The sequence below is a fragment of the Athene noctua genome, chromosome 1 (genome assembly GCF_965140245.1).
Source record: "Athene noctua chromosome 1, bAthNoc1.hap1.1, whole genome shotgun sequence".
NCBI lineage: Eukaryota > Metazoa > Chordata > Aves > Strigiformes > Strigidae > Athene > Athene noctua.
The window spans coordinates 84284695-84298987 of NC_134037.1; the positions used below are offsets into that span (position 1 = coordinate 84284695).

At 41.3% G+C, this 14293-nt stretch overlaps 1 protein-coding gene across 1 annotated transcript in view; it reads right to left on the reverse strand.

The window, feature by feature from the left end:
* Positions 1 to 72: 72 nt before the first annotated feature.
* The window catches only part of PCNX2 (pecanex 2), a 167704-nt gene continuing 153483 nt past the window's right edge, over positions 73 to 14293 (reverse strand). Inside the window, exons 33-34 of the mRNA XM_074896744.1 lie at positions 9826 to 10274; positions 73 to 7820 (exon numbers count right to left, since the gene is read on the reverse strand). Coding sequence (XP_074752845.1) covers positions 7647 to 7820; positions 9826 to 10274 — 623 coding nt within the window. The 3' untranslated portion in view covers positions 73 to 7646. The remainder of the gene's footprint in view (positions 7821 to 9825; positions 10275 to 14293) is intronic.

Here is a 14293-nt window from a genome sequence, read left to right on the forward strand (position 1 = left end):
CTGGTAAAATGAGATAACACGATTCTTGTTTATTCAGTTCACAAGCTGATCCATTCAGAAAATTGAACAGATGCGTAGTTAACATCCAGTTCTAATCTGGGTATTTGAAAGTTAGGTGGTCTGACTCTGATCTTAGTTATACCATGTAAAAGCAATTAACTATCAAATCTGTTTGAGATCTTAGTCTTTCAGAGTGTGGACTGTTTTGCCAGGAGAACAGTTCTATATCTGGATCTTAGCCCTGGTGTAACAATAAGAATTCTGCCCAAAACGTGTGGTCTGCCTAGTTTATGCAGAAATATCTTTGCTGTCAGTGACCCAGCTTAGGTGTGCCCAAGTGTGTCTCAGCATGGGTGCTGATGAGGTACAAGGAATAAGCAGATGCTCTCCCCGTGCCCCCAGACACCTCTCTCTCTCCAGTTGTAGTATAAGAGGGGTTATCTAGAATTTCAAGGAAGTTTCCTGTAGTCCCAAGTGGCATTTACAGAATTCCACTTCAGTAGGAAAAATAACCAACTCTACCCTGTCCTGAGTGGTCGAGACAGTTGTTGAGGGCTACATTTTAGGTTCATTTCCAGATTTCCAATGGTAATCCTGCCTCTCACCCCCTTAAAAAGAATACATATATAAATCTTCAAGTCCATGAAGTTCAGTCAAATCTTCACTTGTGTTTTTCATGCAGAGGTTATTAAGTCAGGATCAACTTAATACTGCATTTGTCCATATGGGTTTTACAATGTTATGTTTATTAATACTTTTTGTTTGGTTTGGATTTTTCCTTATTCAATTCTGTACATGCTTAATGGTTAATGGTGAAATAAGTGTTTGAGAGTATTAGACAATGTGTTTCCCTATGAGGTGTGCAATTGTGTTCAGGAGAAGTGCTACCACCTAATCAGTGTTGTGTGTTGTGGAAACAGAGTTCCCTCCCAGGTGCACACATGTTTATTGTACAATTTATAGTCATCTCTGGCTGTAAAAAGTTGTTAAGAATTCAGTCATTTCTCAACTTTTTTCTGTTCAGTTCAACAACTGTTAAAATGAGCAGACTATTTAAAGGCATTTTCAAATATCATTTGAGTTACTTATTTCTGTAAAACTGACACCCAAAGTTGTAGGGGACTGGATGGGGAAAGGCATGTTTACAGGTGCCCTGGAAACAGCTGGGAGCACGGAGGGAATGTCCTTTCACTTTCCGATCTTTAGAAGGAGGGTCTGGTACAAACATTGCCCCTCCACAGATGGTAGGAGGTACATGCTACGTTAAAGAATGGCCTTATTCCCTGACTACCCCGTTACACTACCACTCTGCCCAAATCCATTTGGATGGTAGTATCGTCTTCATCGTATTTGAGAAAAAGAAAATTCCTCATAGGGTCCCACTCCTTTGAGAATGTACAGCTTCTGGCTGCTTTTTGCAAAATAAGGCTGTGTCCTGAAGGTATCACTAATCAATTACTTCAGGCATCTTACTTGGACAAGACACCTTACTAGAGGTGGTGAAGGACTTGGGACCAAAGTAAACTTCAGGGCTATGTGCCATAGACTTTCAAACAGAAACCTCTCTGTGCTTAGGTGTTGGACGTCCTACTGTTTCAATGTTAAGTCTCTTAAGCTGTTAAATATGCTGCAAAAAAATAGTTCTTTCAATGATTAAATAATTATCTAAAGTCTAGCAAGGTTTTAGTGGGACTGCAGTTGAGTCTTAAATGAGGACTGACCTTTAAAGCTAAAATAAAATGGAGATATTTGACACTTTGTAGAAGCTGGGGAGGGGAGTTTCTTCAGGAGTGATGGCAGAGTTCAGTTTTCCAAATTCCAGTTCAGCCAGTATTATTGGAAGTTCATCACTTAGCATGGTATTTTTTCATCATAAAAGTAGATATATTGCCCTGCATAGAGCACCATGACGTCTGCTGTAGTCCCATCATTTAATAGACTGGGAAAAAAAGGAGAAAGAATCGTAACAATGTTTGGGGAACTCTTGACCAAGGTGCTCCTAGTACTTTTAAGCCATTGTCTCATGGTACAAGGAAGACCTTTTGTAGTGAGGGTAGTTAGTCACTGGAAAAACTTCCAAAATGGAGGTGGATTTGTCCTTCACTGGAACTGTGAGTGAAGTATCAGCCCTTTTAAATCAAAGGGTATTTTTGCTACTGACATCAATGGCTCTTGCTTTCTGTTCCTTATCTCAAGACTGGTGAGAGTCTTTAATTTGTTGTTGTTCTTTTTTTTTAAGCCCATCTTCTCTCTGAGCTAGAGTGCTTTTCAAGAGAAATAAAGAGAAATTTTGTGGTCTGTGTTTAGCAGGAGATCCTAGATGACCTTAACAGTCATGTCTGGCCTTTAAATCTGAGACAGTCCTGAAGAAATGATTTGCCTGTTTCAAATATACATTGAGTGAGTGAGAAAGTAGTATTTCCAACTGAACTTAGTTTTTATGACACCCTGTGTTTACTTTAGAGATAAAAATTTATTGTCTGGTCTTGCACTAGTAAAATATTTGGAAGGCCTTGAGAGCACTGTAACAACAAACAGAGCATTCACGATTCCCCTGATGGGCTGATTTTACTAATAGCACACATTTGGTGAAAATAACCTCTGGTGTACCAGCAAGATTCCAGATGACAACATTAGTGCACCTGCAGGTTTTAATTGGTGCAAAAACGGGGAGAATATGAGGTACCAATTATTCTCTTGAAGCCCAAGAATCAAGGACTTTTTGGCAAGGAGGCTTGTAATTCCAACATAAATTGCACACAGCATGGAATAAACAGGGCCTGCATTATTCATCATGTATTAGACAATTTCTGACTTGTAAAACTCTGAGAAGGCTGAATGAGAGAGGTGAATCTTTAACACTGGACCTACTGCAAAGTTAATTAAAATAGTATGTCTGTTGCAGATTTAAGGATGTACAAGCACTAGCGAAAGACTGTAATTAAATACCAGCTCCCAATCCAGGGAGTAATCTAAATATGGCAATAATTGGGTAGTTGAAAAACATGCATTGATGAGAAAATGATTATTACATGCAGGAGAATTTCACTGGTAATTCTAATCTTCTAAAATGAGCTGCACAAAATTCAGCTAATCTTTAACTTAAATTCCCCAACAAGAGAAGAGCAGTTGGTGGGTTGGAGACAAAGGCAGATGACATTTCGTGCTTTATTCTAACAAGTAACTTTTAAAAAAACCCTGTGATTGACATCGCAGAGACTCCTAAGAACTTAATAGTTTCAGAACTTTGTTCTTAAGTATTGAGAGTATCTGGCGATCTTGTCAAGGCGAAAAGACTCATGCTGGTAAGTCCTTTCTGTTAACATTTGTCTTAAATGCAGTGAATGCCAAGATTTTCTGTCTATGGGAGTGAGGTGAGACTTTTCAACAAGAATGCCAGTTCCTCACAAAGAAGAAGTTTGTATGGCACTTCAAAATGGAGGGAACAGCAGGATCTCCAGCATTTGTACTTTTGGAGGAATGGAAATGAACTTTGTATGTTGTGCCCATCTTGCTTGCTGTGGTGGGAACCAGCTGTGCTGAAGGCCACGCTGGAGGCTTGCCAGCGTACCTGGTGCATGTGAGCAGTTCAGCGGCCTGTGGTTGGCTTGGTAAAGTGTTACTAAAAGTTGTGTTACCAGATCTTCAGGCCATGTTTCACCCTTAGGAGTGTAGCACCTGGCTTTTACTGTATGATGTAAACAAGAGCCTATTAGTGAAAGGAAAGTTTAGGAAAACAACATGGCGGGGTGTGTGTGTGTAAGTATCCCACATTTAATGCAAGGGCTGAAATACTGTGTTTGTGTTTGTTTTACCATCTACTCATTATCCTCCTTCCTGTAACCTGCTCTACTCTATGTGTTCCTCTCTGCTCTGGTTGTGAGGGCCTCACTGAGCCAGTGTGCGTAAAATCGCTCCCAGTGTTTCTTTTCAGCAATGGTGATGTTATCTGGGATTAAGCTGGGGGAGGCAGATAGGGCCTCCATCTCTTCATCCCTTCTGACATCTCTGAAAGAACCGCATGTACCAAATGCTCGTGTGGATCGAGTGCTTGATTTCCTCAAAGGATGCATTCAGCTTGCTAGTGAGACCCGAGTGTTTGTTACTGTTTTCAGGTTGCAGAAGCAAGAAGGTTCTGGGCTGGCTGAATGAGCATCAAGCAGGCTTCTGCCTTCAGCCCCTGGTGAGTAAGTGGCCTCTGCAGCTCTGGAAAAGTTAAAGCATAGCACCTGCATCTTCAAAACTGACACAAAATGGAACTGCCTATAAAAGGTACTTAAGTGTTTGTGGTGGTCATGTGTCCTGCATCACAGATGTGGTAAGAGATCAGACAGGTCATGTAGGCAGACTGTTCAGCCTGAGCAACTTCAGGGCCAAGTTTTAGGCATTGTGAAACCTACCATCAGTGCTGCAGCTGACTTAAAAGCAGTGAAAGTTGTCTCTGCTTTTCATTCTGACCCCCAAACTGCCCAACAAGGGGGAGGTGCCACAGGTACCTCCATCTTGCAACTCTGAAGCATCTCCTGTGTGAGGTTAAGTATTAAGCTGCATAGGTCTTTCAGGAATAAAAGTATGGCTTAAAGCCTTTGTGTATCTGTAGGCACTGATGCTGAAAACAGCAGTCCTACAGACTCAGGTGCCTTTTGGTGCCATGAAGAGCTGTTCTGAGCAGCTTACTGTTGGAATTAGGCCTTGCATAAAGGTTAGGTACCTGTTTGTTAGCTTTTTGTGCATCAGCGCCTTAGATGCATCGTCCATCCTGTACAGAGTAAGCAGGTCTCTCTCTACCTCATGCAAACATGGGGTGAGGTCTAAGATGTGTTTAATCAGTACAACCTCATACCTACTTCCAGGTTTTATTTCTAACCATCAGGTCTGATTATTCTGTAGGATTGGCTCGTATTTAAAAACAATGCATACAGCAGTAGTCTTTTTAATAACAGCAGACTATATTCAAAATCACGGAGAAATGTAATGTGGGAGAGTTTGTGCTGTCCTCATAGGGTTTTTTTTTTGTCTTTGTTACTGTTGTTAATGGTCACTCTTAGGCTTTTCAACTCGGTATGCTACAGTAACAACCTTATTGCAAAATAAAAACTGTGTAAGACATGGCTACAAAAAGGACCTCTTTTTTTTTAATCTTACCTTGACTCCTGCTTTGCCCTGCTTGTGTGCTGTGACTCAACAAAGAAGCTGACATGCATTTTCTGGTAGCCACCCTGTGCAGCCGGAGGGTGGACTTCATGGCACACTCCTGTCCCCAAGGAGTTCTGCTCCAGGGCTGGTGGCTTGAACTAAGTCCGGAACTGTGAGGCAGCTGCATTCTCTTAGGGTGCAGTACCAGAGGGCGTGGAGATGGTACCGTCTCTTACAGAAGCTTTGGTGCTGGGGGAAGGTGGCGTTGCTGGGCCTCCGTCCACGCTAAACAACAACAGCAGCTTGCTGCTGGGAGGATTTGTGCAGCTGTTTCCCAAGCTGGTTTAGTGTGCTTGAGTTGGATACATAGAATAATTTAGGTTGATTGGGACTACTGGAGTTACTTATTTTTGATGGAAATGAATTCAAATTTAAGTTAAAGATGTGAAAATTGGAGGCCTAAGTGAGGCTAACTGAATATGAGAAGGGTATTAGTGCTTTCCACAGCTGCCTGTTTGCTCTGCCTCCAGGCAGGGCAGGGTTTAGGAAGACAAAGCAGTGATTGTTTATCGTAGTAGACTGCCATGCAAAAGCCGCCAGGGCAGAAATGGGGCTGGTGGCTGTTACTAAGAGCCCTCCATCTACCTGTATAACCTCCATCCATTTGTAATGAAGCACTTCATGAGCAGGGTGGGGGAGGAGAGGTATGATCTGCCAGAAATGGTCAGAAGGGAGCAGCTGAATTCAATTTCCTCTTCCACATCACATCGGGATGCTGGAGGAGACGGTTAGTAGGGCCTAAACTGCACTGATGACCATAGGTCTCAGGGGGCTGTACATGAATACTCTGCTTTTGCCCTTGCAAACATGATCAGAATTTTGCCCGAGTTGTGCTGAGCTTTATAAATAAGCAATTCGTCAAGATCTGAAGTGAAAGAAAAACAGTAGACTTCTCAATTTCATAAGGCAGAAAGCAAGCGAAAACAATTCAAAATAAAAAAGAAAATCCAAAAACTGCTGCCACACAAAACGTACTTTGATCATTTTATTTTCACTAGGTGTTATTTAGTTCTACTACTTATAATCTGAAGTGTGGCACAGTAGGAAGCTCAGAATGCAACTGTGTATTGCCTAACAGTAATAAGACTTAGCTACAGCATCTCTTGTTAAATCTTTCTTGTTAATTGGGACAACACAGCCTGGCTGCACATCACTGTGTTGAGAATTAGAAACAATCTATGGTAGTTACAGTAAAGAGGAACAGCAAGACACTGATAGCTGCGATTTTTTTAATTAAAAAAGAATGAGAACAGGCGTGTGTGTGTGTTCAGACACTGTGGTAGAGGAAGGATTTGTTGTAGCCTTTTGGCTTCCAAAGTAGTCATGCATTCCTGTAAATCAGTGTTTCTCAAACTCTGTGAAAGCATGGCCTCCCTTTTTGCCTCATCTGTCTTTATGCAACTATCAAATTGGCAGCAGCTCAGTTTCTCTGGGGGAGGGAAATCAGAACGCTCTGTAATTACTGGCTACAAGTGTTTATGGACAGTGAGTTTGTCCAGCAATTAAAGGCATTTAGCTGTTCCCTTCCTAATACAGAACTTCCAGACAATAATTGCAGCCTGCTTTGCCCTTTCCTGTCCTTAAGGAGGATTCCCTTGGGTGCTTTTGTAATTCCCACGGGGGCTGTTGCCTGGAATTTGAGAAACACTGCTGTAAACCAAACAGGAGCACGAGATAATACCTAAGAGCAGCTGTTTATGCAAAGCTGCTTTCTTTGCAAATAAGGTGCACCATATGCTTTGAAGGCTTTCCATGCACTGGATACTCTCTTCTCTCACACTTGACTTCTGTTTATCTGTGTAGCATGGCTTGTTCACACAATATTTCATTATGGCTGCATGCAGTATATCAATCTGTGATGCTACGCTGCTATTCAGAATTACCACCTGCATAACATGTTAAAGAAAAACAAATGAGAGATTTGCTGTTGGAAAAAAAATAATAAGATTTACCTCTAATGTTACAGAACAGATTGTACTGTCCTTTTATGTATTCATTGCTTCTGTTCAAAGTTGCCTTTTGCTATGTGTTATATATTAAATGCCAATTAGTTTGCATGCAATCAGCTGTTGAGTTGTGGCAGGAAAGAGATGTCTTGTGTGCTTTTTCACCGAGTTGTATTAATATTTCCCACTGTATTCGTTTGTGATTCCAACCATTCCAGAAGAAGGAACATTAAACAGGTTGTATTCATTGTTCTAAGATTTACAAGAACCTGAGATGAAGTGGCACTGTGTGTTTTTTAGGACATCTTCCAACCCTACCCATTCCAAGGCCTTTAGCTGAAGAACAACTGTCCTATAGTATTGTTGTGAAGAAGTTAGAAAAATAAACATTTAGAGGTTGCTTGTTACATTTGAAAGAACCTAAACCCACATGCAGCTCCCTGACCTAACTTGGGTCTGTATGTTATTATAAGAAGCGTGTGGCCCTCGTCCTAGGCACCCTTCTTACTGCTCTTCAGACAGGCTTTGCTGAGAAGCGGTGTCTTCCAGGGCCATATCTTCCTGGCTGGCCCTTCTGCACTCCAGGTTCCGACTCATGAATATGGCATGGGCTGGACCTGCCTCTCGCTGCCGTCTAGGTTCTGTAGCATCAGTTGTTTCACAGGTCTCGGTGTGTTGCTGGAAAGAAAGAAAAAGTCAACTAGCTTAGGAAAGTTCTAAGTAACACTTCAGCTATTTTTTGATGTGACAGGTGAAAAAAGTTAAAAATTGATCTGTGAGTGTCATTCTGTGAAACTGTACGGGATTCTTAACATGCATTATTCACAAGGGACTTCTGAAGAGGTACTTGTCACACTTTGTGTAACGCATATATTTGGAAAGAAAAGCAGACCAGGAGCTAGAGGTTTAGTACCACAGATGTACATGTATAGAGAGCTGTAAAATCATTTGGATTGAAAAGGACTTCTGGAGGTCATCCAGTCCAAACCTCTGCTCCAAGCAGGGCTGACTTCTAAAAAGTTAAACTGGGTTGCTCTGGGGCTTGCTTTGTATGCCAGATTTTAAATCCAACTGACAAAGAAACCTGTTCATCAAAACTGGAATGCAATTATCAGTCTGAAAATGTTATGCGCGGTGTCACCCCATTGTAAGAAGTCCATTAGTATAAAAGCTTTCCAGAACTGTGCTGTGCTAATGTTTAAATAAAACACTTCCTCCTTAGCACTTCATATAGGCACCTGGACTCTGAGCAGTGACTCTGGCCAGGATTCACCTTATCTAAATTTAGCCATGTAGTCTTAGTATCTAGGCTGTCAATGGTTGGCAAAGTGATAGGAGTGTCCCAGGGGAAGATTTCTTCCTGACAGCAGTAAGGATGAAGTGGATTGTCCTCTCCACTGAATACAGAGGCCACACCAAGAATCAAGATTTCAAACCCAAATTTTAGATGGCTTAAAGTTAGATGAGGTGAATCCTACCATTAGTACTCAGTATTGCAGACTGGCAGAATTCTTGCAAATTAGGCTATAAACTCTTGAGAGTTGGAATTGTGCCTTGTCATCTGATATTTTCGGCTGTACATGTAGAAATATTATTAATGCTTATTAGAGTAATAAAGCAGGATTGGACCCAGATAGGTAACGTTCAGTCAACTTCTGTTGAAGTTCATGGCAAAACTCCAAGGAAATATACTATACATGGTATTTTGGGGTTAAGAGCAAAATACACACAGGCTAAGGAGCTTTTTTTCACTTGAGGTTTGGAGAATTCTTTGAAAATTAGAGAAGTTATACAGTGTTAAGAATGACAGTGTTTTGGACTTCGCATATCCACAACCTTCCCCTGTTGCCAATTTGGTTTCCATTTTGGTAGGCCAAATACAAAAGTCTGTCTTAATTACGTTGTCAGCCGCCAGTTTCAATCACCCTTTATCTCTAGACCATCTCCTTACATTACTGCTCTGTAGTGCAGTTTCAAAAGTTTCAAAATTCAGGAAGGCAACTGATGGCAACCAAAGTTAAATAAATAAATAGATAATAAAACAGTAACACTACTGTGTACATTGAATTTTCCAGGGAAGATGGGAGTAGGACTTGAAGTTCTTTGTGTGTACTGTTTTGCTGCTAGAAAATGCTGAATCACAGGGCATGCAGGCTTCCTTTGGGAAATACTTCCTTTGACTAACCCTTTCAGCAACAAGGTTTTCAAGTCCTGGATTGAATTTCTGGTCAGAGAGGTTCACTGCTCACTGTTCAGTGGGAACTGTTCCTCCTTGTACAAATAATTAAGTCCTGTGTAAGCAAGCAAGGAAGGAGCTATTCAGTTTGCTTATGATGGTACTCATCATCTGGGCTGCAGAAATGGGACCCAAGTCCCTGGTCTGAGTGAAAGGAAGTGGGACTTCACCCCAGTTTGCACTTTCAGGTGCATGCTTAAAAGCCAACCTGTCAATTACTTATAAGTACATCACTGTCATACACACACACACACGCACACTTATTAACCAGTCTCATTTTCATTGTGATGCAGCAAAATCTGAAACAAATACCAAAATCCTGATGTTGTTTGGAAAATACTTTTTTCTGACCGGTGAGAAGGAAGAAACCCAACAGGAGTTCAAGAACCTGATAGGAGAGCGGTACAGTAGCTCAGCTTAGTGCTACTATTCTGGCTTCAGCCTTACCCGAGTTGCTTGACTTGCTGCTCTTGCAGATGGGCCCATGGCAATATTCATACTGCTGGATGACTGGGTGTCACTGGTGTTACCTCCATCTGCAGCTGAGAGCCCAGAAATCACTAAAGCACTTGAAAAACTTCTCTTGCCGAACAGCAGGCTAAGAGTTGAGCTGGTGGAAGAGGCCAGACTGGACCTGAGCATTGCTGCAGCTCGGTCCTGCACAGTCAGCTGGCCAGCAACAGGAACAGCAGGGGACTGGGAAAACACAGAAGTTGCCGAGTTGTGGAATGATAGCTGACTGCTAGAAAGCCTTTGGGCAATTTCATGGGCAGATGTAGATGTTTGGATGAAAGGCTGGCGGCTTTCTGCAATTGGTCCGGAGTGACTTGAAGCAGGAGGCCTTTGGTTTAAAGCAGTGTGTGCCTGGACGGACTGACTTCTGGGTTTTCTCCTGCCTTTAAAAGAAAGTTTAATATATTTAAGTAAGTGGCATCCTGATGACCTGCATGCTATTGACAGTGTCCCATGTGTACATAGGGCTATTGGTGTATTACTGCTGGTTTTATCAGCATAAGAATCCCAAGAATAACAGAAATAAGTTGCTAAACCTGTGAACCTTCCTGTGTTTTCCACCACAGGGGTCTGGCTTTTGGTCAGAATAGCTCTGGTGGTTCTGCACTGAGTCAAAAGAGAGGAAAATAAGAAGACACCTCAAGGAAAGTACTCTAATTGCAGGCTCACACCTATTCTGCCACATACATTTTAACCTGCCCCATGAATGACTGAGCATAGTGTTGCTGTAACTCCACTCCCCTTTGACAACCCCACTCAAGTAAACGATGTTGATTATCCACCTTACAGGGCTTGGTATAATTTAATGTAAAAATAAACCCCAAAACCTGTGAGTTAAACAACGGCACACAAAAGAGAATTATTTCTTGCATATGGGGAAAGAGAATTTGAGAATTCAACCAAGTAAAAGACTACAGCATTCAAGCCACGAGACAGTTTTTAAGACTAATATTAAACTATATCTGAATTCCAAGAGTGATATTTACACCATATCGCAGACTGAAAATACGTGAACTCCTTTAGCTAGGGTAGTCTGTTGGAGGTCTGAATGAGACCCACATAAAATTTTTGCTCCATTCTGTCAAGTGTCTCAGCACAGCCACTGTTGGATACAGAGTAGATGAGAGAAGCTATTCTGACATGCTGAGACAACTTCTATCTTCCTGTACATATACACCCCCATTTTAAACATTTATATCAACACCTTATGTCATTCAAACAAGTTCTGTATTTCTTATGCTTGCATATTTAAATAGGCATAGAATGAAAAATAAACCAACTCACTGGCCAGTGAACCCACCAGATACTTGAACCCAGGCCCTTTTCAAATGGCATGCAGTGGGCTGGCAGGCACCACAGGCCCCGAAAGAGTTCACTGTATCTGCAGACAGGCTCTAACCCAGGCTTACGTAGCAAATACCCCATCACGTGAGTGCCTGCTTGGCTTTTTTGCTTTCCAGGAAACTCCAAACAGTAACACAAGCTGGCATTTTGGTTTCCTAGCTATAGCTGTAGGGTACAGAGTTGATGCCAGAAAATCTGTTGAGAGCTATCAATGCAGAAACAATTTTTTCTGGCAAGCATTTCCAGGTGGTTGGTAATTTTTTTTTGCTTTGTTTTCTCCCAATACCCAAACTATGGAGGGGGGTGAAGCACTGAAACTCCTTCAGATACTGAAATCTTGGAAGCATAAAGGAATATACATCTCACACTGTCTTCTAGAAACATGCCTGCTTGCTGAATTCATGAGGGTTCCAGTAGTGCAGAATTTAATGTCCAAACTATTTGTATTATACAGCTGAAACATGCTGTTTTACATCCATAGACCAGCTTTCCAGAGGCTGATATCATCAGCCCCATTTTTCAGATGCTGAATCAAAGAGTAAGATTTAGGTAACTTGGCACAGGTGGCAGAGCTGGGCCACAACCTAACTGGAGCACTTGAGCTGGACTAAAACCTGGTTGGTTTGGCAAGTGCTGGACACTTTCACACCCCACTTACTTAGAGTGTATCTTTAGTTCTACTTTTATACTCCACAAGAAAAAAAAAAAAAATCCTAAAATGGCATGCAAAGCAGCATTCTCTGTAATGAGAGCCCCGAGGTCTCTGCTTGCGAGCAGTGGGATGGGCGCACGTGGCTCCTGTGTGCCACGGTGCCGCTGTCCTCTGCGCTTCAGGCACGATGAATGGGGAGGGCACGCGCTGTGACGGGGGTCAGGCCTGGCCGCCGTGCCTATGTCTGGCCTCCGCAGGGATTCAGGTTCTTCAAACTTTGGAGTTTTGTTTAGGTACTTGGGTTTTCACATCTGATGGTTATTTTAATGTGTTACCCTTTTTAAATAAAAAGAACGAACTGGAATTAAGAACAGAGGGGCTGTGGTGTGTTAGTTTGTGCAGGGGCTAATGTGGCCAAACATCTGTTTGTGATTTAAATTGCCAAGCTGACCCCTGTCCAAAAGTATTCTATATTCATCCCAAATGCAGTGGTTAGAGCATTGGACAGGAGACCACCCGTGTCTACACATAAATAACTCTGTCCCTGAAAACACTTAGGAAACAATGGCTGTTCTATAAACTGCATTATGAAATAAGGACACTTTAGGGGAGAACCCCACATGTTTCCCGTGCTCCCGATTTTGGTCACACTTTTATATAGGGCTTTCATTGCATTTTGCAGACTCAGTGGCACCATGCTGCAAATGAAATATGAAATATGAAAACATTAAATGCACTTAATTCACAGATTAGGAGTCTAGAAGAGATTGCTGTGATCATCGTCTGCTCTGCTCTATAGCATGAGCCAAAGAACTTCCTGGAATTAATTTCTGTATGGCATTACTAATTACTATGATTATTTTTAAAGAAACGCATCCAATATCTCCAGTCACAGAGAATCCATCTTAATGCTTAGTCACTTGTTTCACTTTATTTATTCTCACTGTTAAAAATGTGCACTTGATTTCAAATCTGAATTTGTTTAGCTTTGTTATATCCAAGTCTACTCAAATCAACTGTCTTTGGTCACTTCTTGTTGCCCAGGTAAGTACTTACAGACTGTGATCAAAGTCTCTTTTGCTATATAAATTGTTTGAAAGCTCTTAATCTTTCACTACAGGATGTATTTCCCAGATCTTTGATCACTTTTTGGCTCTTTGAACTCCTTCCAAATTAAAAATGTCCTTCTTAAATTAGGGCACTAGGACTGTGCATGGTAGGCCAACAGTGTCCCGAACCAAAGTCAGACTGACAGACACGCATTTCCCAGGTCACCCTTTTCATTCTGCTTTTTTAACAGGCATAGCCTAAGTTCCTTCCCAGCCCTCTGGTATTGCCATAGTGTCCCAATACTTACTGAAGATCAGACAGAGCTTGCTTTTTAACCAGCTCCCTTAAAACCTTCTTCAGTGAGTCATATGGATTTACTCAATTAAGCATATAGCTTTGATAGCCATTCTTTCATGTTCTTTGTAGCTGCTAGGATGGAAGGAACGACTTCATGATCTGATCATAGAAATAGATCATCTGCAGTTTTTCCAATACAAACCAGATATCTCTTTCTCATTCCTACATTATTGTCAACTCTGCCTTTCTATGTAGGGACAGATCAAGACCACTGTTAGGATTTCTTTTGCTTCTAATACTCTTTAAAAATAAATGGTCACAAACTCACTTTCATCTTTTTATCCCTAATGGTGCTAGCCAGAAACTTCTCTGTTTCATTCTCTTATCAATAGTCTCTCAGGACTGGATGCTGATTTGTATTTGCTATTTTCCACCTCCTTGCATTTGTTGTGCATTTCTTCATTTTACCTCAAAGCCAGGTTGCTTTTCTTAACTAAGTGGGACCTTCTGTCTTGGTAGTGGTTTTCTGGGCAATCATTACGTTCTTTTAAACAACTCACAATTAACTTTCATTCTTGTATGGCATGCTCAGGATCATTATTTTACAATTAAGTTTGCCATTCTGATTACTGCAGTGTCAAGTTATGAGTATGCACATGGGGATTCCTCTAATGCTAGACTCAATTAAAAGCAGCAGTTATTTTATTCTTACAACATGATTTATATTCAGGGCAAGATTTTCTCCAGTCCTGTCCATTATCTTTAATGATAGGTCAAAATGATCTAAGAGGAAACAAACAAATGTCATACCCCTCTAGTTCTCTGCTTTAATTTATATAGTAATACCACAACTTGTTGAAAGATTGAGTTAATTGGCTTTACATTACAAGTACTGATCCCACAATGATAGGTCTCACAGTGTCCCACTGCTAAACTTAACATATATTTCCAGTGTGAAGGCCTGTAGTTCTACCTCGTCAATATATCTAAAGTACTTAGGAACCCATAATTTAGTATGAGGGCTCAGCTGTTAGTTGATAGAATGATTGACAACATTTA